The sequence below is a fragment of the Eretmochelys imbricata genome, chromosome 14 (genome assembly GCF_965152235.1).
Source record: "Eretmochelys imbricata isolate rEreImb1 chromosome 14, rEreImb1.hap1, whole genome shotgun sequence".
Classification (NCBI taxonomy): domain Eukaryota; kingdom Metazoa; phylum Chordata; order Testudines; family Cheloniidae; genus Eretmochelys; species Eretmochelys imbricata.
Window position 1 is genome coordinate 6744758 of NC_135585.1, and position 22054 is coordinate 6766811.

General features: G+C 46.8%; 1 protein-coding gene across 4 annotated transcripts in view; it reads left to right on the top strand.

Moving 5' to 3' along the window:
• Positions 1-8070: 8070 nt before the first annotated feature.
• RGS9 (regulator of G protein signaling 9) overlaps positions 8071-22054 on the top strand; it is a 68999-nt gene continuing 55015 nt past the window's right edge. For all 4 annotated transcript variants that reach the window (XR_013347998.1, XM_077834355.1, XM_077834353.1 and 1 more), the window contains exons 1-2: positions 8071-8258; positions 20362-20458. Coding sequence is in view for 3 of the 4 variants with exons in the window: in XM_077834355.1 (XP_077690481.1) it covers positions 8196-8258; positions 20362-20458 (160 nt within the window). In the remaining variant the exon portion in view is untranslated. The remainder of the gene's footprint in view (positions 8259-20361; positions 20459-22054) is intronic.

Sequence of the window (22054 nt, forward strand, 5' to 3'; positions counted from 1 at the left end):
TTTGCTTAGGCATGATGGAGCAGGTGGTGTCACTCATAAATAGGGAATTAATTAGGGAATGGGGATAATTAGAAGCAGAAATGTGTAGGGGTGCTGGAACAATTTATATAGTAAGGGTGTTGAGAGCCATTGAACCAAACTGTAAACCCTGTATATGAGGGAAACCACTTCAAGACAGGGGGTGCACCAGAATCCCTAGTTCCAGCACCTATGGAAGTGGGTACATCAAACTTATGATGGAACAGTTCGGGGGTTTATTTGTATCTGTAAATGCAAATCTCTCTTGAGCATTTAAACACAATATGCCGGGCAGCTCTTAGTCTGTGATGGTTTGAAGGAGCATGATTTCAAAACACTGGGGGCCAAATTCAGCTTTGTCCACAATATTCCAGGATATTGTCTGTCTGTGACAGTCACTTTAATAAAAGAAGAGGGGTAAGTAACATTGTGGTTAGAAGGCTTTGGAGGCTTTCCTGGCAGTTGAGGAGTGACAGCTGGAAATGTAGAGTGCCTGACAGTTGGGATTGGGAATGTGAGTAGGGTCTGGGGAGCTGAGAGTGTCTGCTGGAAATGGACACTTGGATGGTGACAGTCAGAACTGGACAGCTGAGAGAGGGCAGCTGGAGAGAGACGGAGCCTGAAAGAAGTGTCGTTTCAGCAGTTTGACCCCCTGGAGCAGGACAGGGAGTTGGGGAACAGGCAGCGAGGAACAGCCAATAGGCTGCAGGACTAACTGTGAGATGAACACAGGGTCAGGGATGGGAAAGTGAAGTGGTGCAAAGCGAGAGAGGAAGGAAAATGATGAGACCAACAGAACCATGGAGAACTAGACAGAGAGTGAAACAGTCTGTGAGATCCCCCTGGAAGGGCAGTGCAGAGGCCTGGTTCTTCTCTCTGATGGAGTTGGGGAGCAGGGTTGAATTGCTAGTTTTATTGTTAAAACAACTATTTCTATTTCCCCTCCGAGTAAATTGTCTTCTGTGAGATGGTAATCCATTCTGGCAAGGGGAAAATCAGATTGGGAGAATTATATTGCTATTACAAGTGCAGGGGATATGTGGTGGCAGTTGTGACTTTCAGAACTAGGGACTCTGGCTCAACCATCTTCATTTAAAAATGAACTCAAGATTTTTAAGTGCAGGTGAATAGCTTGCTTGACAGGCAGGAAGGGCTGAATTCTCCAGAGATTTCAATGGAAGTTAGAAGCCTAACTTCTTTTGAGCATAGTGCCTTATACTCATTTCCCTTTCTCTGGAATGGGTTTTTTGTTATCTTGTTCTGCTGGGCAACCATGATTTTCCTCGCCTGCTTCTACGCCTTCCTTGTCTCTGTGCTGTTTACCAGCAGGCTCAAAAGGAGCACTCAGAAAACTAGGCACCCAAAATTCATGGCTCTTCGGACAATGTTTACTGACATTTACTGATAAAATCTAATCCTTAGTATTTACGGAATCTAACACTGATAAACTTACTGCAAGACTTCCGGGCAGCCCATACCCAGTATTCTGGAATGTGAACTTTGATACTTTTAAGTATTGATTTAAAGGAAATAGTTTTTCCAATAAACTGCCAAAGTTCCCCTACATGAAATCTCAGTCACAATTCCACAACCATTTCTCCCCCCGCCTCCCTTTTTTTTTCTTTTTTGAACCTAAAATATTATCAAGAGAACAAAAGGCAGAAAAGTATTGAAAGAGGAAAAAGTGCTGGATGCCCAAGTTAGGGATGAGGGGATGGGGAAAGGATAGAGAAAAGGAATGGTTGATATAATCAGTGAGTGGATTTCTGTAAAATGACTGTATATGACCATGTCTGAGTGATGTGAGGTGTGTATGGATGTGAACTTGCATGTATCTGAGTTAGACGACCCATGCATCTCTGTTTGTTTTACTGTGATATGAGTTTTCTTTGTGTGTGTGCCTTTAAGGAATATGACTGATCCAAAAATGACAAGTAACTGTAAAAATGGCACCATGTAGCTCAGTTTTTGTTTTGTTTGTGTGTGATTGACCAGTGTGTGCATGCATTTTAACAATATTATTTTTGTGTATATGTTTGAGCAATACGACCCAAAATATGCCACTAGTGAAACTGTAAGAAAAAGAACAGGAGTACTTGTGGCACCTTAGAGACTAACAAATTTATTTGAGCATAAGCTTTCGTGAGCTACAGCTCACTTCATCGGATGCATTCAGTGGAAAATACAACATGAAACAATGGGTATTTCCATACACACTGTAAGGAGATTGATCAGGTAAGGTGAGCTATTACCAGCAGGAGAGCGGGGTGGGGTGGGGTGGGGAACCTTTTGTAGTGATAATCAAGGTGGGCCATCCGATGAATGCATCCGAATGCATCTGATGAAGTGAGCTGTAGCTCACGAAAGCTTATGCTCAAATAAATTTGTTAGTCTCTAAGGTGCCACAAGTCCTCCTTTTCTTTTTGCGGATATAGACTAACACGGCTGCTACTCTGAAACCTGTAAGAAAAAGATGACTGACCTTTTTGCCCGTTAACCTTTTGGGCCAGATCTTCAGCTGGTGTAAAGCTGTTATACCTCTCTCCAAGTCAATTGAATAGTAGCACCACTTGAGGAACTGGCCATATGTTGGTAGGTTAGCTTAAATTCCCATTGTGATGCACAGATGATCAAGAAAAATAGCCATGACCAAAGCTGAGGCAGATCAAATATGTGATTGCAAACTCTGCACTCCCTTGAGTCTATACTAACCACTCCACCTAGCAGTTGTAGGGTTTCCATCCATAAATGGGGACCATTCCAGTAATGTGAGCTAATAACCAAGTCTTAAAGATGTTAAAGCCCTTTCTCCATTTTTGATAAAATGCTAATAAAGAACGAAATGTTCCATTTCGTCTTTGTTTCCCTCCCATCCCCATCCTTGTGTAAACATCACAGCGGAAGCCTGAACCTCCTTGGATTCCTCATTCTAGTGTCATGTTCCAAAAACTCCTAGCTGCTGTTGCACTTCAGAGGAGCGTGCATGATAAGTACATTCTAAGGTTTTACTTTTTGTTCAGAGGACTTTAACTGGACCATTGTTTTTAATACCAGGGATGAAAACTCCCTAGCTACTCAAGTTTCTTCCTACACCATTTGGCATAACAACTCTCCCACCAGCTTGTTTGCTTCTCTGTCTCCTTGAAACGAAGCCTTAGATCTTGTCTATGGGAAAGTTTTACCAATTGTACCATTATACGAATAGAGATATTACACACACACACACACACACTCTCTCTCTCGCTGTCTCTCAAACTGGAATGAAAGTGTTTACAAGGGGGGTTGTATGACCATATCAGTTTAAATTCACACCTTAGACCATCCCTGCTAGTCTGTTCTTAAAAATCTCCAGTGATGGGGATTCCACAAGCTCCCTACATAGCCTGTTCCAGAGCTGAACTATCTGTAGAGTTAGACAGTTTTTCCTAATATGCTGCGTAAATCTCCCTTGCTGCAAACTAAACTGATTATTTCTTGTCCTGCTCTCAGTGGACTCACCAGGGCAGGGGGAAAAGGGGGGAGGTTCCAGTTCTTCTGTGCCAATTAACATGCAATTGTTTATCTACAGTTGAAAAGCTTCAACAGGATACTGAAAGAGACATGGCCCAGAATACCCCATAGCTTAGTTGTTAGGACGCTCACGTGGGAAGAGAGAGACCCAAGTTTCAAATCTCTTCTCCGCGTGAAGCAGAGGGGGAATTAAACCCCAGTCTTCCAAATCCTGGGTAAGTTCTCTAGCCACGGGGCTAAACATTAGAAGAGGGGAACTAGCAGCTTAGGTGCCCAACCCCAGAAGAGGGTTCACAGCTCAGAATCCCAAACAGAGACCGATGCCTTCCTCTGGAACGGAAGTAGGTGCCTACGTCACTGAAGGCAACACCGCTCTCCTTGGCATTTCCTTCTGGCTAGCCTTGGCAGCTCCCCACTCAGCAAGCACACTGGCTTTTGTGAAGCACATTCTTAGGCTCCTAGTTCTCTCCATGCAGGGTATAGAGAGCCTGGGTGCCTAGCTTGGGGCTGTGGACTCCACACCTAAAAGTTGTGTGCTGCAGCAGCTATGTTCCTTTGTGGCTCTAGCTCTATCTATTTACGTATGTACGGGCACAGAACACGCCTGAAGTATCTCCCTTCCTGTAGAGGAAACCAGATCATTTCCATTAACTATAGTCCTTGAAATAACTAGACAACTATTCTTCCATTTCATCTAGGGCATGTCTACACTAGAGCGGCTGGAGTGGCACAGGCATGGCCCTGCAGCAGTAGAGCTGTCATGTAGATGCTTCCTACATCCACGGAAGGAGTTTTTGCATCCATGCAGGTAATCCACCTCTCCGAAAGGCTGTAGCTTGATTGGCAGAAGAATTCTTCCATTGCCCTAGCTGCGTCTACACCGGGGGTTAGGTCAACCTAATTATATCACACAGGGTGTGAAATTTCACAGTGTGGCTGGGTTGATTTAAGTTTTAGGTGGAGACCAGGCATGAGTCTACTCAAAGTCCTTTCCTTCTCCTGCTGATTGCCCTCAGGAGATTTCTGTGCTGCTAGATTTTCTGTCATTACCTTTGTCAACTCCTGAGGATCGCCAGTTGGATGAACTGCTTTCGGAAAAACAACGAGACAATTCAATTGTGAGAGGATGAAAATGGGTGAAAAAAATCCCTCCTGAACCCCGTGACAATCAGCTAATGCCCTGAAGCCAGAGATCTATTACCCCTGGCATTCGCAGGCAGAACTACAGATGTCATTGATAATCATTAAATCATGCAGCAGCAGGAAGCAGAGAATTCCAGAAGAAAACCTCCTGTAAAGCAAGGGTGTTGACTGTCATGTGGTTGGGAGACACGCAAAAGGGAGGCAATTCATGTGGTAATCTTCATGAGTAGAGACAGGATATGGAAGAAAGCCTGCTCGTTCAGATGCTTCCGAAGAGCTGCAATGCAACTGAGGAGGTCATTAATGCCTTTAGGCTATTAATGGAGAGACAACATTGCAATGAGTTCAGAGCCAATGTACTTTACTGAAGCATAGGAGCCGTGATGTCCTGCAAATCACAAAAATGTGTAATGTTGAAAGTGCCATGAAAATGTGTCACCGAGATGTGTTTGACTGTAGCGTAGTGTATATGCGCATCTGTTTGGTGTGCGTGTGATGTGTGTATAGTGTATGCATGTGCTTGGTCTCTTTGTAGATGCATCCACATGTATGGTGTGTGGGCACTTGCATATATGATATGTGTGTGGGGGTGCACTATGTCTGTGAGTGCATGCAAAGGTGTGTGTGCATAGTGTATTCATTCCTGTGCGTATATGTACATGCTTTTGCAGTGTGTATGTGGGTGTACGCACACATGGCGTGGTGTGAGTGATTGTGTCTATGGTGAGTGTATACATGTACATGTGCTTGGTGTATGTGTTATATGTATGGATGAGTGCACATGTGAGTGGTGAGTGTGTGTGTGGCTTGTATTGGGGTGTGTGGCCTCATGGATGGCAGGCGTTTCTGTGAAATGTATTAGATATGAAACCTGGTACAATTATTGTTTTCGTGTAGCACCAAGGTCTCACCTCTGTCTCACCCGCAGATGCTGTCCCTCCTGATCTGAAGGTGCATCACTCGGGCTGAAGTGCGTCACTCGGGAGAGGTGAGGAAGTCTGCATGACTATTGCTCCATTGTACCTGCCTGGATAAATGAAGGATTTTAGTCTGCAATGCTGTCAGTCAGACACCGTTCACCCATTCATCAGTCCCTGAGGAGGCAGCTCAATCATGAGGAGACTCTGTGATTGTAGGGCCTTTTTTGGAGTGCTTATGCATGCATGCATTGGACAGAATTCCCTTGGTGGCATCCGCTGACTCCCTTGCCATGATCTCGGAATGGGCTTTGCCTGGGGTCCCCATGTTTTGTCCCTATGACTCCACTGCTCTGCACTTTTTCTTTTGTTCTAAGTACTCAGCTGGCCACCATCTTCTTTGGGTCCCTTTCCTTCCCTTCCCTCCCCTCTCCTGAGGCACAACCACTACTGAGGTCAGCTAAGACACAGCCCTAAGAGCCTGATCCTACAAGGATCACTTTCTATCAACCCCTATTAACTTCCGTGGCATTGAAAACATGCAGCATCTTAACAAGATCAGGCCCTCTAGAAACGTGTTGATTTCACTAGCATTATCCCTTCATGATTTTAAGCTCCAGTCTTCTAAACATGAGTAACTTTACTCACAGCATTAGATCTCTTGACCTCAATGAGACTACTCACATGAGTAAAGTTACTCACATGCTTAAGTGTTTGCGAGGCTGCAGCCCTTAGAACAGGGGCGGGCAAACTTTTTGGCCTAAGGGCCGCATTGGGTTTTGGAAATTGTATGGAGGGCCAGTTAGGGGAGGCTGTGCCTCCCCAAATAGCCAGGCATGGCCCGGTCCCCGCCCCCTATCCGACTCCCCTTGCTTCTCGCCCCCTGATGCCCCCCCCGGGACTCCTGCCCCATCCAACCCCCCCTGTTCCTTGATGGCCCCTCCGGGACCCCTACCCTATCCATCTTCCTGCTCCCTGTCCCCTGACCACCCACGGAACCCCCGCCCCTGACTGCCCCCCACCGCCCCATCCAACCCCTCCTCTCATTCCTAACTGCCCCCCCAGGACCCCTGCCCCATCAGACCACCCCTTCTCCCTGTCCCGTGACTGCTCCTGAAACCCCTGCCCTTGACTGCCCCCCGCCGCTCCATTCATCTCCCCCTCTCCTTCCTGACTGCCCCCCGGGGACTCCTGCCCCCATTCAACCCCCCTGTTCCCCACTTTCTGACTGCCCTGACCCCATCCCCACCCCTGGCCCCTGACCACCTCCCCGAACTCTCCTGCCCTCTATCCAACACTCCCTGCTCCCTTACCGCGGTGCCTGGAGCACCACGCAAAGCACCGGGACAAGCAGCCACGCCGCTCAGCTGGAGCCAGCCACGCCACCGTGCAGCGCAGTGCATCGGGTCAGGCCGGCTCTGCAGCCCCGTCACCCAAAGCATTGCGCCGGCAGCGCAGTGAGCTCAGGCTGCGGGGGAGGGGGAACAGCAGGGGCGGGGCTGGGGGCGAGCCTCCCGGGCCAGGAGCTCAGGGGCTGGGTAGGAGGGTCCTCCAGGCCGGATGTGGATCTCTGCCTTAGAACCTAACTGTTGCCCCCTGTATGTGGCTGATTTAGGACCCTACCTTGCTCCTTTGGCCACTGTCTTCAGTTGGAGCCAGATTGGGCCCTTTGACTGGGAACTCTTTAAGGCAAGGCCATGTCTTTTTTGTTTTCTGTGGAGTGGTGTTTATATAGAAGTACTACATGAATAATAAGAAAAATAATCTAAATACAAAGTGTCATTTTGTTATTAGCAGTAAAACATTTTATTAAACAAAGAAAAATATTTTTAAATGTTTTCCAGTAAACAGTCAGAATGTTGACTTTTTCACAACTTACTACATTTAAACACCATTAGGAATGTTGATTTAAAAATACTTTCCTATTACACTTTTGCAGAAATGTTGGCAAAGGCACTTTTTATTAAACAACTGAAAGTGCTGATTTAATTTTTAGAAACGAAATGTTAACCACTGGCAGAAATATTTATTTTTTTAGACAGTTTTCTAAAGCACCAGCCGAAACACTGAATTTTAAGGCAACTGCTTATCAATATAAATCAGCAAAATATGTTGATTTGAAGACATTGTTAATTAAATCTCTTTTACATGGTGGAAAGTTAAAAAATCCTTTTAAATATCCTCAGAAAACTGGAGGGGACTAGTTGGCATTCCAGAGCATGTAACAATGTATAGGCTTTGGAACGTTGAGACTCTGGAAAGACCCGATTGGCTGAAGGCACGCCCTCTCCCCCCACTCCTGAGCCTTTCTTCTCCCTGTGTGTGCAGGCGAGCTCCCCCTAGCGCTGAGAGGCGGGAAGCGCGGAGGCCGGTCGGCCATGCAAATCAGGTCCTCGGAGCTGCTTGTTGATTGGCTGTGGCGGAGCAGTGTTTGCTCACCGCTGTCCTTAGTCTCTAGGCTGGGGAGCGCTCCTGTCTCCAGTCTCCAGCAGCAGCAGCCGCCGCAGCAGCCCTGCAGTTGAGGAGTAGAAACCTGGCTTCTAATTGTTTTGTTGTTGTTTTTAGTTTGCTTTCTTGGTGGCTGTTGCCTTGACTAAGTGGGGCACGATGACTGTGAAACGGATGGACCAAGGGCAGCATTACAGGCCAAGAATGGCATTCCTGAAAAAGGTAACATGGTCTTGAAAATATAATAGTAATTCTACCTGATAGCGTGACCATCAACATCTATTGCAGATCCCTATTTAGGACCCCTAGACACATCTGTAAAATGTTTGCCGCCTGTATGGCTAATCAAGGGGGCAGTTTGACGGGCAGGGCGTCAACAGGCATTTTGTTATTACGTATTATTTATGACCGTTTGCTGAATTGAACGTCTTCAAGGGCACTTGTGTGACTTATCGGTTATTAAGTGTTTCAAAATCCTTTTTAGTTCTCTTTTTCCTGCTCTGTTGTTACTGAAGGATTCAAGGCAAGTGTCCTCGTTTTCTGCAGGCTCCAGAGGAGGGCAACCTGTTACATGGTACTGTTTGCATCATGGGAGTTGTAGAGGCATTGTGATAAAAACTGAGCGGGGTGGGGGGGGAGGTGTTTAAGATGTATATTCAAAACAGCCACAAAAAACATTAATTCCTCTAATCATGCAATTTTATGCCATGCCTCCTATTGGAAAGTTTTTCTAATTTTTTTCCCCTGAGGGCCGCTCTAACTGTATCATTCATTGGGACAAAAATCATCATCCCAAAAGTTCGATTCCTTAATTCTGCTTTGAGACATAATCTGGTTTATTTTCCTTCCCAGGAGTCACTCTTTGCTACATATGACATACAGCTCATGTACATTTTCAAGGGGTACATCATGCCAAAAGGTTTGCAGTCTGGCTGCTCTACAGCATTTTGGAAGGGGCATGTGTATTTATAATTGTTAGACGTTTACAGAGCATGACGATGAAAAACTACGGTTTGGATGAAATGTATAATTTTGTAAAGTGTTTCTGTTTTTTTTCAACATCCATTTAGAAGCATTTTAATATAACCAGTATTTGAAAAGATTTTAAACAGGATAGGTATTAATCCAGCTTTTCTCCCATGGGTAGTGTGTCTTTCTTGTCTATGGCTTATCCTGTTGAATGGAATTAGCTGAATTTTCAGTGACAAGTACAGCTGCCTGGTTCAGGTTTGCGATATAGAGAACTCTCCAAAACAATCAGGGGCAACAAAAAAATTAAAAAAAGTACACACATCCACTCTTTTGGCAGAGCATGTATGTAAACACCCCAACAGGAGGAGGTGGTGGGTACACAAATCTAAAGGTGAGATGAGATGGAGTGTGAATTTATTCAGTCTGATAATGTGAGTCCTATAGCAACAAACACTTGCACTTTGCATGCTGAAGGAGGCACACACAATACTTCCTGTGGGGCTGTTTGTTTCTCGTGGCTTTGGCAGAGAAGCTCTGTCCTGTCAAGAAGAAAAAATAGTGGGCCAAATTTGGGGTTGGTTTGTACTCTGTGAAATTCTACTTACTGTGATGGGAAGGTCCAGAGCATTGGCCTCTATATGAAAACAAAACCAAATGCGCAGCATTCAGTTACCTAGCTGTAAAATGGGAGTGGTGCTGCTTGTCAGCCTTTGCAAAGTGCATTGAGATTCTAAAATGGAAGAGTCTGTGTAGGTGCAGTGAATGCCAGTACACTCCGGATTATCTGGTTAGCAGTGGGGATATGGATTTTGTTCAGAATTGGAAGTTTGGATAATTGGAAGTTTGGATAATCAAGAGGGCAGGAGCCATTCAGCAGGGGGGTGACTTCCCCTGCAGCGTGGTCCTCCTCCTCCTCCTCCTCCTCCTGGCAGTCCTGGCCAGGGGTCTTTGCTCTGCCCTGCTCACTCACTCCTGTGACAGCGGGGCTGCAGGCGGCTCACTGTGCTGCAGGAACCATTCAGCAGCAGGGTGGCCTCCTCTCTGGCCAGGGGCTCCTCCTCCTCCTCCTCGCACTCCTGGCTGGGGTTCTCCGCTCTATATCCAAGGCACTGCATTATCCAAATCACTTCCTTGTCCCCCAGCATGAGCTGCGTGGGGGAGAAAGAAGGGATTTGGATACTGCAGAGGTTTGTATAACAGGGTTTTGGATGAGTAGGAGTATACTGTATTATTATATTGGGCTATGTACAGCTGTACATCACTATCCATGAGGCTAGTCATGACGTATAGTGCTATGCAACGTGAACAACAGCGGCAGAATCTGGCCCTTTATTATCACATGGGGTCCGAATACGGAGGACACATTTTTAAATGAAGTAAGATGGACCTTTCGTGTTAGTTGTTTCAGTGTTTGGAAAGCTTGCTATCAGTGGTTCCATCCTGCACGTACAGAGTAATGTTATTGGCTTCACTGGGAGGCGAGGTTGCTCAGCACCAGTCTGAATCAGACCACTATTGTACCAATATAGAGTTGACAGTGAAGTTTCCTGGAAGCTTCTTACAGAGGCTTATATGCCTAGCTTTACAAGTACACACTCATCTACAGCTATCCTGGCAAATGCTGCTAGCTCTTTTAAAACACAGTGATACGTATCTGAGACATATTGAGCCCAGCTTCTGGCAGTTCCGCTGGAGGACGCTCCCATTCAGCTTACATGGGGCTGATCCAAAACCTTTTGAAATCAATGGAAAGACTCTCGGGGTACGTCAGGGTGTTGCAAGAAAATCCCTGCGGCAGTGAGGGTCAACTGACTTGGGCTCGCTCTCCAGGGTTAAAAACAGCGGTGGAGACATTCCCACTCGGGCTGGAATCCAGTCTCTGAAACCTTGCGGGGGACAGAGAGTCCCAGAGCCCAGACTCCAGCCCAAGCAAGAACATCTACACTGCTATTTTTAGCCCTGTATTGTGAGCCCAAGTCAGTTGACCAGGGCTCTGACACTCACTGCAGCCCTGGTGCAGAAAGGGCGCTCTGCAGTCAGCATGAGCCTCTGCTTCCTGCACCAGTACTGGTATACAGTTTGGGGGGGGGGCAATGCCCCCTCCCACGCCCCCCCAGTCTCTGCCCACGTGCTCAGCACCTTTAACCTCACGGACAGCGGGACTTGAGGATACGTGGTAAGTGTCTGCTCAACACCTTGCAGGATCAAGCCCGTAGGAAGCTGAGATACCGCATAAAGTCTTCATTAATTGCTCAAGTCTGTGCAAATGCCTTGCCATCAGTTGGCACCCACAACAATCACATATTCTCCAAGTGTGTGTTTGTGCCAGCTAGGCGTATGGGCTTTTCTGCTGACGTCACAATGCTGTTGGTCCTGGTAGCAGTGTGGGAGTTGCAATCCTAGTGTCTTTGACGGTGCCCGTGTGGGCTGCCTGTCAGCTTGATACTGGCATACACAACGTGGGGTGCATGTGACAACGGATTCTCTTCCCCCACGCATGAGCTTTGTAGCTTCTCCATGCAACTGATGCTCATCTGAAATGGCTTCACGCTGCACACGGTTGGTTGTGAATTAAATGGCACCACTGAGCTAACTGTGTGCAAGGGAGCTGGGCTGTCATGCTCCAGGCTTAGGGGTGTATAGCAACATGCTGTAGCAATGTATCCAGAAAGCAAATGCGGGTAGCAGCTGCTGCTTGTGCTGTGAGTAACCACAACAGCTCAGCTAAAACTGAGGGCAAACAGCTTTCTAAAGGAATCTCCAGCAGCACCAATTAAAGCAGCCAATAAAAGGGTTTGTGCCCTTTATTGGACTGAATGATTTTTGGGTTTAGTTGCTTTTATCCTCCTGCTTGGTGTTTTAGGATAGAAATGTCCTATGGGTCTAGTTCTGGGCCTGGAACATGAACAAATGTTCACTGGGCAATTGGCTTTGAGCAACAAACTCACTTTCATTTCTCATCTAATTTATAAGCCATCCCAGATTCCCAACAGCCAGCACAGTAACCTGACCTCAGGGATTGCTACCAAATGGTTTGGCTGCTGATGTTGCCTGGTTAGAAGAGGATGAGGGAAGTCGAGAGAGCAGTACCCCATTTCCCCTCCCCCCATGTGGTGTGGGGAGAGGAAGTCACTATGCTCCACAATCTCTAAAGCATCTTCTAATTATGGGAGCCTCGGGTTTTGGGTGGTGTCTAAACTTGGGCACCCAGAATCAGACCTGCCAAAAAATTATAGAGTCTAGTCTGGAAAATGTGAGCCAGAATCTCTCTGTGCCTCAGTTCCCCACTCTGTGAAGTGGGCATAATATTTAGCCACCTTGTAAAGTGCTTGGAGCGCCTCAGGCAAAAGGTGCCTGGAAGTGTAAAGCATGAAACAATCAAGCTTTGAGAGCTTCCTTTGCCGTATTAAAGGGGGCTGGCTGTGCCAAGCACCTGCTGTGGCGTTTACAATCGGGTTTTAAGTGGTGGGTTAAAAAGACGCTGTTAAATCCCTTCCCTAGGTATTTACATTCTGATGCTCTCCACTCTGTGTGGTGTCCTCTTAGCCTTTTCTGTTTTGTGCCTCCTTACATGCTGTGGTCATTCAGAAATTCAGGGTGACAGTGGGGATAGAACTCAGCCCTTCCTGCTCCAAAAAGCACAGGGCTCTCCTAGTTGAGGTTAAGGTGAATCTCTATTCGCTGATGGCACTATCGGGTCTATGACACACAGTCGAGCAGTTCTGATTCCATCCAGCAGAGAGCAGTGCTAGTTCATCACATTACTGGTATAGAGCCAGCGGAGAGGTTACCATCCGTGAACAATAAAAGTGAGAAAAATGAAGGGTAAGTTAAAGAAGAGAGGAAAAGAGAAGAAATGGGAGGCTACAAAAGCCAGTGGAGGGATGTGGGTGTGAGAGTAGTGGGTCGTCTGTAGTGAGGAACTGCAGTAGATGGTTCGTGCTGAGAACCAAAATCCCAAAAGAGCTGGAAGTGAAGTGGTAGGGAAGATAATAAGGGACTAAGAAGGGGAAGAAGAGGAAAAAAAGGGGCCTGATCTGGATCCTCTTACTCTCGTGTCTGTCTCTTGGCGTTACTCCTGCTTTACCCCAGTGTCAGTGGGATCAGAGTCAGGCCCAAAGGCAGGTGGTGACAAAAGTTGGTATATAAGAAGCTTAATGCGAAAGGCGCATGGGGGATTCTGAAGGACAACAAAGACCTCAGCGATGATCCTTGGGAAGGATACTGTAGGCCCCTCTGCCCGTAAGCCAGCACCTGGTAACAGGTGTTTCTAACACAGCTCAGCCCAGCCTTCAGCAAGACACACGTGTGCAGATGGAATATGGCAGGCATTGCTCTTGGAGAAGGCAAGGCAGTCAGTTTGGCAACTGCTGCCTGTTTTAAAGCACGGTCTGGTGATGGGAAGCACCTGCAACAGCTGCTTGGGTTCTTTTATTTATGTGTTTTTCTCTCAAACCATCTGAGAAGCGCTGTGGCAGGAAAGCCCGTCAGGCAGTGAAGCAAGCTTAAGAAATAAACCCTCCAAGTTACACATGCTTTGGGTCATACCCTCAGTGGGTGTAAATTGGCACAGTTCAGTGATTTACACCCACTGAGGACCTGGCCCACCATTGTGCAGTGGCTCGCCTCAGGGCTGGTGGTGGGATATGTACCTTTCCCTTCGGTTCTGTGCTAGCTGCATCATGACTCATATCACGTAGGTAGGGCTGAAGGATGGGGCCTGCCTGTTCCCTCTGCTTCTCTTTCAAGCTGGTCTCTCAAGCCCCTTCTAGTGTCTTCTGGAAGTATGGTTTAGTTAGAAACAGGCCTGACTCCTGGATCCTGAGCTCAGAACTGGAAGTTTCAATCCAGCTCCATCTTTGGTATTAATTCCTTTAGCTCAAACTCTCTCCTCAGCCTTTTGCCCTCAAATCGTCCTTTTGGAGCGGGTGCCTGCTTTTTCCCCCTAGATCCCAGCGCTTGTGTCGCGAAACAGCTGTTTCGAGTGGCTGGGAGGGAGCGGGGAGGAGGGGGAACGTGGCACGCTCAGGGGAGAAGGCGGGGCTGGGACGGGGATTTGGGGAAGGGGTCCAATGGGACAGGGAGGGGTCGGAGTTGGGGTGGGGATTTTGGGGAAGGGGTTGGAATGGGGGCAGGGAAGGGGTGAAGTTGGGGTGGGGCCAGGGGCGGGGGGGCCGCGAGCAAATACCCCTTACCCCGTGGAGTGTCCCCTTTTTTGAATGTTCAAATATGGTAACCCTAAGAGGATAGCATAAAGGACTGGAACTTGGAACACCTTGGTTCTATTCCCAGCTATTTTACTGGCCTGCTGGATGACTTTGAGCAAGTCAGTTCCCTGCGCTCTGCCTCAGAAGACAGGATAATATTACTGACCTCCTTAATAAAGTGCTTTGAGTTCTGCTGATGAACAGGGCTAGGCATTAATGTTATTTTGACTTTTGCATATATCCTTGTAAATTTCATGAGGAGGCACTGTTACAGTGGTGTGGGGTAACACTGAGCAAAGAAGGGGCAGAGGGGAATCGCCCTTAGCTGTTAATTTCCAGGCTGGTTAGCATTTGTGGGTAGGATTTTTGTAGCTAAAGAGCGATAGTGTGCAGTGGGCAGGTGTGAGTGGACTTCAGGGAAACACACTTTCCATCTGCACTTTTTTTTTTTTTAAATAGAGTTTCAGTTGGTTAACAAGCTCTTTAATGTTTGTAAAAGCACTTTGTGACCCTGTCTCGATACATGACTATTAATTGCAGGCCTAGAAAAGAATAAAATGAGCAGGATGATGCTGGGATTAAGATGAAAGGGTGCTTTACCGCCTTGAAAATTGGAGCTGGGAGTGTGTCCTTTACAAATAGGAGCAGGGAAGGCTGGGTGAGGGAGCAGAACCGGGCAAGCATTTATGATGGAGTAGGCAGATGTTTAATTAGAGCACTGTGAGTTGGTGCTGGCATCATAGAGAGTCTACTGGGAGAATGTGTCAAGTGGCTTTGTGTTAGAATGTGGTTAAACCCCTTCAACTCTGAATGCGTTGCCATCGCAGGCAAAACGCTCCACAAACACCATTTGACTCCTGGGTTAAGGTGTTGGAATTTGGAACTGTCTGCTCTGAGGGGAACTGCTGTGTAATCCCTAAACCTGTCTCCGCATGGCTTTAAAGTCAATCCTGTTTGCATAAGCAAAGGTCAATTAGGCACAGAGCAGGGAGTACACAATGGCAAACAGCGCAGTAATCCAGTGGCAGTAATCCATCCACTTTATGCCTTTAAAGAGGAAGGGATCAGTATAGTGGATATATCCCGAGAGTTCATTTTCCAGCATCAAAAATGTATAATTGATCATGGTCTGTTCTTTCAGGCTGCTGCATGGGCATAACTCATGTTTCGTAGTATATTGAAGTGTATCTGAGAGGAGCAGGGAACTGTTTTCTCAACTCATCTGTGTAATGAACCAGGGGCAAAATCCTTGGCCACCTGGAACTTCTGGCCTGTCGCTGCAGTGCAGCCACTTGAAATATCCTGGGGACAGCAGGGGTGATGGAACACAGATCCTTCTGCTCCAGATACACAGGCCCTGAGCTAAACATCTCCATGAGGTGTTAGCAGCCTCTGACATTAAGTGCTTATCTATACAGGAAGTTATTCAGAAATAGCTATTCCTGATTAACTCTTCCTAATTAACTCCATGTGTGTGGACATACTTATTCTGGAATAAGAGGTCCTTATTCTGCATTAGCTTAATCCAGTTTCCATTGCCCTTTTCTCCCAGCACCCTCTGTATGACACCTCTCTACTACGTTTCATTTATTAAACTACAGTAGAACCTCCAAGTTACAAACATCTGGGGATTAGAGGTTGTTTGTAACTCTGAAATGCACGTAACTTTGAGCAAAACGTGATGGTTGTTTTTTCAAAAGTTTACAATTGATCTTGACTTAATTGACTTAATACAGCTTTGAAACTTTGCTACGCAGAAGAAAAATGCTGCTTTTATATTTTCTTAGTTTAAATGAAAAAAACACTGGAACAGTTTCCTTACCTTAGCTGTCAAATCTTTTTTTTTAAACTTTCCCTTTATTCTTTTTAGTAGTTTACATTTAACACAGTACTGTACTGTATTTGCCTTTTTTTTTTTTGGTCTCTGCTGTTGCCTGATTGTGTACTTCTGGTTTCAATGAGGTGTGTGGTTGACTAATCAGTTTGTAACTGGTGTTTGTAACTCTGGGGTTCTACTGTAAACCCTTCTGAAGAATTGAAAGGGAATGGGTTTACAGTAGAAATGAAGAATTGAGGGAAAACTGTTAAGGGACGAGATTATAGTTTTATAATGACCATGGTAGGACAGGCGGTGTGGTGTAGTGGCTAGGGTACTGGGCAGGGAGTGTGTAGACTTAGGTTCCACTCCCAGTCAGCCACTGACCTGCTGTGTGACCTTGGCCTCTCTGTGCCCTGTATCTCCTCCCACCCTTAAAGCCTGTCTTGCCTATTTAGACTGTAAGATCTTCAGGGCAGGAGCTGTCTCTTATTATGTGTTTGTTCAGTGACTACTTCAAAGCAGCCCTGATCTTGGTGGAGTCCTAGAGGTGCTATTGTAATACAAACAATACAAGAGTTGAAGCAGGAGGTGAGCATTTGAAATACAACTGACAATCCTACGGGGGAAATAAACCCATTTCCATACATTGCCTTCCAATAAGGCTATTTTTCTGCAAGGAAACAAATCCGCATTTTGAAGCAGCATTAACGCCTCCGCCTCCATAAAGGGAACATGCTTCTCTATTTCCTTTGGCTATCTGCAGGGGGTTCTTATGCTATATTATTGTAGAAACACGCCACTCTCAAGGAAACACAAATGCCAGATGGAAGAAAAGGAGCATTCAGAGGAGATCATGTTGGAGAAGACTTCTCACGCCCACCAGAGCTATCTTGGAGGTTTCCTGGTCCAGATAACCTAGGAGACTCCTTTAAACGCATTTGTTTTCTGTGTCCCTTTTTGATTTCCCAGAACAGTTGGAACCCACTGAGGAGTAAAAACAAAACGGCCCCAAACCTCAACCCCATAATGAAAGCTGTGGCCTATGTCATGAAACAAGAACTAACCTGCCTACAAAGGCAGTTGTGCCCTAAAGCATTTGGATAAGCTACTGCCTCAACCGCTTAGCCACAACAATGAGCTATAAAACCTCACTGAGCCAGAGGGTTTTACATAGTGACTGTACTGAATGTGCAGTGCAGAAATTCTGAGTTTAATCATTTGTATTGGGGGATGCCCCCAAGGACCAAACCTGAGTGCTGCAGCCAGATGTCAATGGGGCTGGGCTGGTGACTCATGATATGCAGCAATGAAGGAGATAGCTCCAGAGACACTTGCTTGTTTAGCACTTGGAGGCTGCTTTGGATTGCAGAAGCCTCTCCTTGTAGGGATTTCCAAGCAAGGGGAAAAAGCAAAGCAGGAGGATTGGAGGATTAAATAGCTGACACTCAAAATTCTGTTCACTGTGCTACCTCCTCCTCCCACCTGCTGCCTCCTGCATTTAGACTGTACGGTCTCTGAACAGGGACTGTTTGCTTTGTTCTTTGTCTGTAGAGTGCCTAGGATCATGGGTTCCTGACCCTGGACTGGGATTCCTAGGTGTTACCATAAAACAAACAATAAACTTCTTCCGCGAGTACTGAGTTCAGGATTCTGCTTTTCCTCTCCACAGTTGATGGCCTCCCAAGTACAGACCAGAGAGACTTTGCCAGAGATGAAATTCACCCCCTATGCAGAGATCTTAAGAACCACTGATCTGCTCAAAATAGGACTGATGTGGGTCTTCAGTGGTCCTTATGCTTTGTGCTGGCTCTTTGCGCTGTGGTAAATTTCACCTGGTGTGAATTGATCTCTGTTGCAGCCTCCCCCCGTGGACCAAGGCCAAGACGTGGCTTCAATATGTACAAAATGAAAACCAGCTAGAGAGCTCTCCTGGGCAAAATCATGTTACAAAATGTGACAAAGCTGCAGAAAGGAAAGCAGATGTCCTCATTGTATTTTAAACAGCCCTTCTTGGCTCCTGCTGACAAGCTGGTGCTGATGGCAACTTCTAATCTCTAGGAATCCCTAATAAGCAGCCGGTTCCCTTAGGAGAAGAGGAAAAGACCTGCTGAGTTTTGATCAGCAAAGTGCGCAGTTTGCAGCCGAATCAGCAGGCACCACCCGATGGTAGCTCCCTAGCTTGTCTCGCTTGTTTTCTTTGATATATGTTATTTCTTAAATGACCAGAGGGTGCTCAGCAGGGGTAGGAAAGCTACAAGTCTCCGGAGTTATTTGCTCATTAGGAAAAGAGAACATCCTGCACCAGAAGACTGAGTGGGTTTTATGAACTAACTATTGGCTTTTGACTAGTAAAGGCCCAGCAGGGAGATGCTGAGAGCCCTGTACAACCACTCCAGACACGAGGGGTCAAAATGGAACATGGGCTAGATAACAAGCTGGCTCAAAAGACCAGGCCTGAAAAGGCACGGCTCCCACTGAAGCTTCTGGGACTCGCAGGGGTCAGAACTGTGGTGTATGTAGCTCTGTAACTTATCTACCATGGTCTTGTTTTCTGTGCATTGCACCTTTAGATTTCTGCACACCTGCTCTCTTCAGTACTTCTACAACCCCATTGCTACATTATCAGAGGACTTCACCATCTTTAGTGTATTTTTCTTCACAACACCTCTGGAAGGTAGGGCGATGCTGTTATCCCCATTTACAGGTGGGAAACAGAAGCACAGAGGGGCTAAATGACTCACCCAACGTCACACGGGAAGTCTGTGACAGAACAAGGAATTGAATCCAGGTCTCCCAAGTCACAGGCTAATGCCCTAAGCACGGGACCATCTTTACTCTCCTCAGAGCAACTGTTCTGTCTTCCTCCATCTTCAGAGCAAAGTCTGGTAGCTAACAGGAAATAAAATCTTGAAAGGGAAAAAAGTTATTTTGTATTCTTTTAAAAAGGGCTGAGAGGACAATTTCAAAGGTATTTAGATGGCTGAAAATGCAGATAGGCACCTGGGAGCTTATCTGTATCTTTAGGTGCCTCACTGACCTTTAAAAATCATACCCGAGGGCCCAGAACCTCAAAGGTGTTTAGTCACATAACTCCCATTGTTTTCAGCTCCCATTGAAATCAGTGGGAGGTAGGTGCTTAAATACTCTTGAGGATCTGGGCCTAAGTGTTAGGGCAGGCGTGAGCAAGAGCTCAAGAATAGCAGCACAATTGTTTCTCCCCTCACTTATAGGCACTTTACACTGTTGTTACTCCACTTGCTTCAGTGTGGTTGTTGGTGATCTCACCATTGTGAGAGGTGAATCAGGGCCAGTGGTGTTCCGTGGTCCACAAGAAGGGATGAAGAACCCCAAAGCTGCCTCTTTGCTAAGAGCTGTGTTTTATTTCTATTTCTGTTGTCATGGATGATCCCTAAAGTAGTCAAGAAAAGGAGGGTGCCTTAGCCATCTTCCTAACCGGCTGGATGCTGAGTGCTGCCTGAGAGGTGCTGGCTGCCCTGAGCTCTCTTTGCCGTCAGGCTCCAACTGACTTGCACTTTTTGCACAGCCCATTAGCGGTGGAACGTACTTTTGCTGCTCTTGTGTTTTAAAAATCCACCCCAGCTATTCTCTGCAGGCCCTGAAACAGACTGTCTTGGGTTTGGCTTTCACCCAGTCTGTGTGAAGAAAAGGAGGACTTGTGGCACCTTAGAGACTAACAAGTTTATTTGAGCATAAGCTTTCGTGAGCTACAGCTCACTTCATCGGATGCAACACTTGTGTGGACACCTTTGCTAATTCAACCTGTGAGTGATGCACTCTCAAGTTAGTCTTTAAGCAAAAGGGGATAGGTATGCAATGGAGCTAGCTGCCTGGGTATTATTCAACCCCACTGGTATTGCAACAGTTCTCTTGATGCCCCAGCAAATTGCTAGGAGAACAAAAAGGAACCCATGTTTGTAGTTTGTCAGTTGGCCACTGTCTCTCCTGAAAAAGCCAAGCTGAATTCTCTCTGAGCCGAATTTGTGTGCAACAGCTACATCCAGTGGCCCGGTAAACTAATCACAGGGGCGTGCCTCTCCTATGGGGTAGCCTAGCAGGGAGTGATTGCAAGATGGCACTTGGAGAAGGGATTGCCCATTGGGGTTAGCATGCTTGTACAAGTAGCATGTTCACATAAGCAGCTTCTGTGAAAGAGGGAGGGGAGGGGGGTGAGCCCAGCCCCTTAATTCTCTCCCCTTGTGCTAGTCTGGATTAGTTGCCTTTACAAAATGGTCCAGGTCAGGCTGTGCTCTTGTTTTGCCCTCCTGTTTGTTCTCACAAAACTGCTTGTACCCATCATGCTTTGCAGATTGAAGCCCTCCTCATGGAGATGCAGAATCCAGACACTGGCATCAAAATGCACACTCAGAGGGTGATGATCACAAATATCCCACATGCTATGACAGGTAAGATGCCAATGGCACTACCCTGCTATTTTTCTGAGCCTCTGGAGAAGAGCCTGTTTCTTTGTACAAATGGTAATAAACCCCAAACTGGCTTCTCTTACTATTATTCTATTTACAAGCATGTATATGGCTCCCATCACGATGTATCAGTGGCATAGCTAGGCTAGGAAAAGTGGATGAGCCCTGCTTTTGGGTGGACTGGCAATGACGGGGGGCCACCTCCACCTACAGGGATTATGGTTTTGTGGGGCCTGGGCCAGGACAACTGGGTGTCCCTCCTACCCCTTCTGACTGCAGTCCCTGTGTGCCCCTGCCATGGAAATGGGGTCAGGGCGTGGGGGCTTGCCTTGCTCTGCCTGCCCACTGGGCGCTCCCGCCAGGGAGCGGGGTCCAGGCACTGGGGCTTGCCCCAATCCGCCTGCCAGCCTGGCACTCCCGCCGGGGAGCACGGTCCGGGCACAATTTGGGAGGGGCCTGGATGGAAGTGAGTGGGCCAAGGCCCACCCGTGGCTACGCCCCTGCCGTGTATGCTGGTAGTTTCAGGCAAAAAAGAAAAAAAGTGGGCTTGTGCCCTTCCCCCCCCCTCCTTATTTTATGACTCTGTGATACACAACTATTTATCATCCGGCATGAGGCCACTGTTTGTTAGGGATAAAAATCAAGATCCTTTCTCCATTTACCATCACTGGGGAGGAATATTGTTCCTTGGTTAAAGGCTGGATCTGTAGGTATAAAGAATGCTGAGAATTCTATTAAACAAGTACAGCGCAAATGAGCATTTAATATACAAGTAACCCCCCTGAGAGGAGGGGATTAACTCTGGGTAGGCTGGGCAAAATCTCCATAGCCATGCTGGCTTAAAAGTGTATTACTAATACTTTCTAACTAATGTTCTAACCCTCTAAGATAGACAAGGCAGTGTGTGCCAGTTAGGAGCCTAAAATGGGCCATGTGCCTGTGCAAATACCTGATTTCTGCATGCACATCAGACATTTTGCCCACTTACGAGAAGTGTCTTCAAATATAGGCCTGTTGTTTCACGCACCCATCTTTGGAAATCTGGGCTGAAATCCTGGCTCACTGTGTCCATGGCAAAATTCCTGTTGACTTAAATGGGCACAGGATTTCGCTCCAGCTCTTAAAGCAGAAGATAGGAAGGTCATTACTAGTTAAGAACAAATGATTGCCCATACAGCCTTAACAAGTCATACTGTGTCTGAACTGAAGAGCTGTTCCCCTCTCCACCTCTGTGACGTACCTACTTCGGAGAGATCTTCAATAGCTATGGCGTAAGGTAGTGTACTCTGCTCCTGTAGCATTCCCTTGTGTCAGGGTATAATGCTGCAAGGGGTCCTGGTCCCTGGCATCTCCTGCAGGCCATCTGTCTCTTGCTGGGTCTTCCGTGGCTCAGCTCTCCAGTCAAGTCACTAAGTTCAGTCCCCTTCCAGGGTAACAAGAAGGTCCAACTGAAAGTTCACAAGAAATCCCAATACAAAAGAGCCTCCGTCCCATCCTTTGGGGTCAGTCATCAGCCTCACCTTGAGCTCACTATTGCTTCCAGTGGGCTTGCATGATCCTTCCTGAGGGACTGGTGGG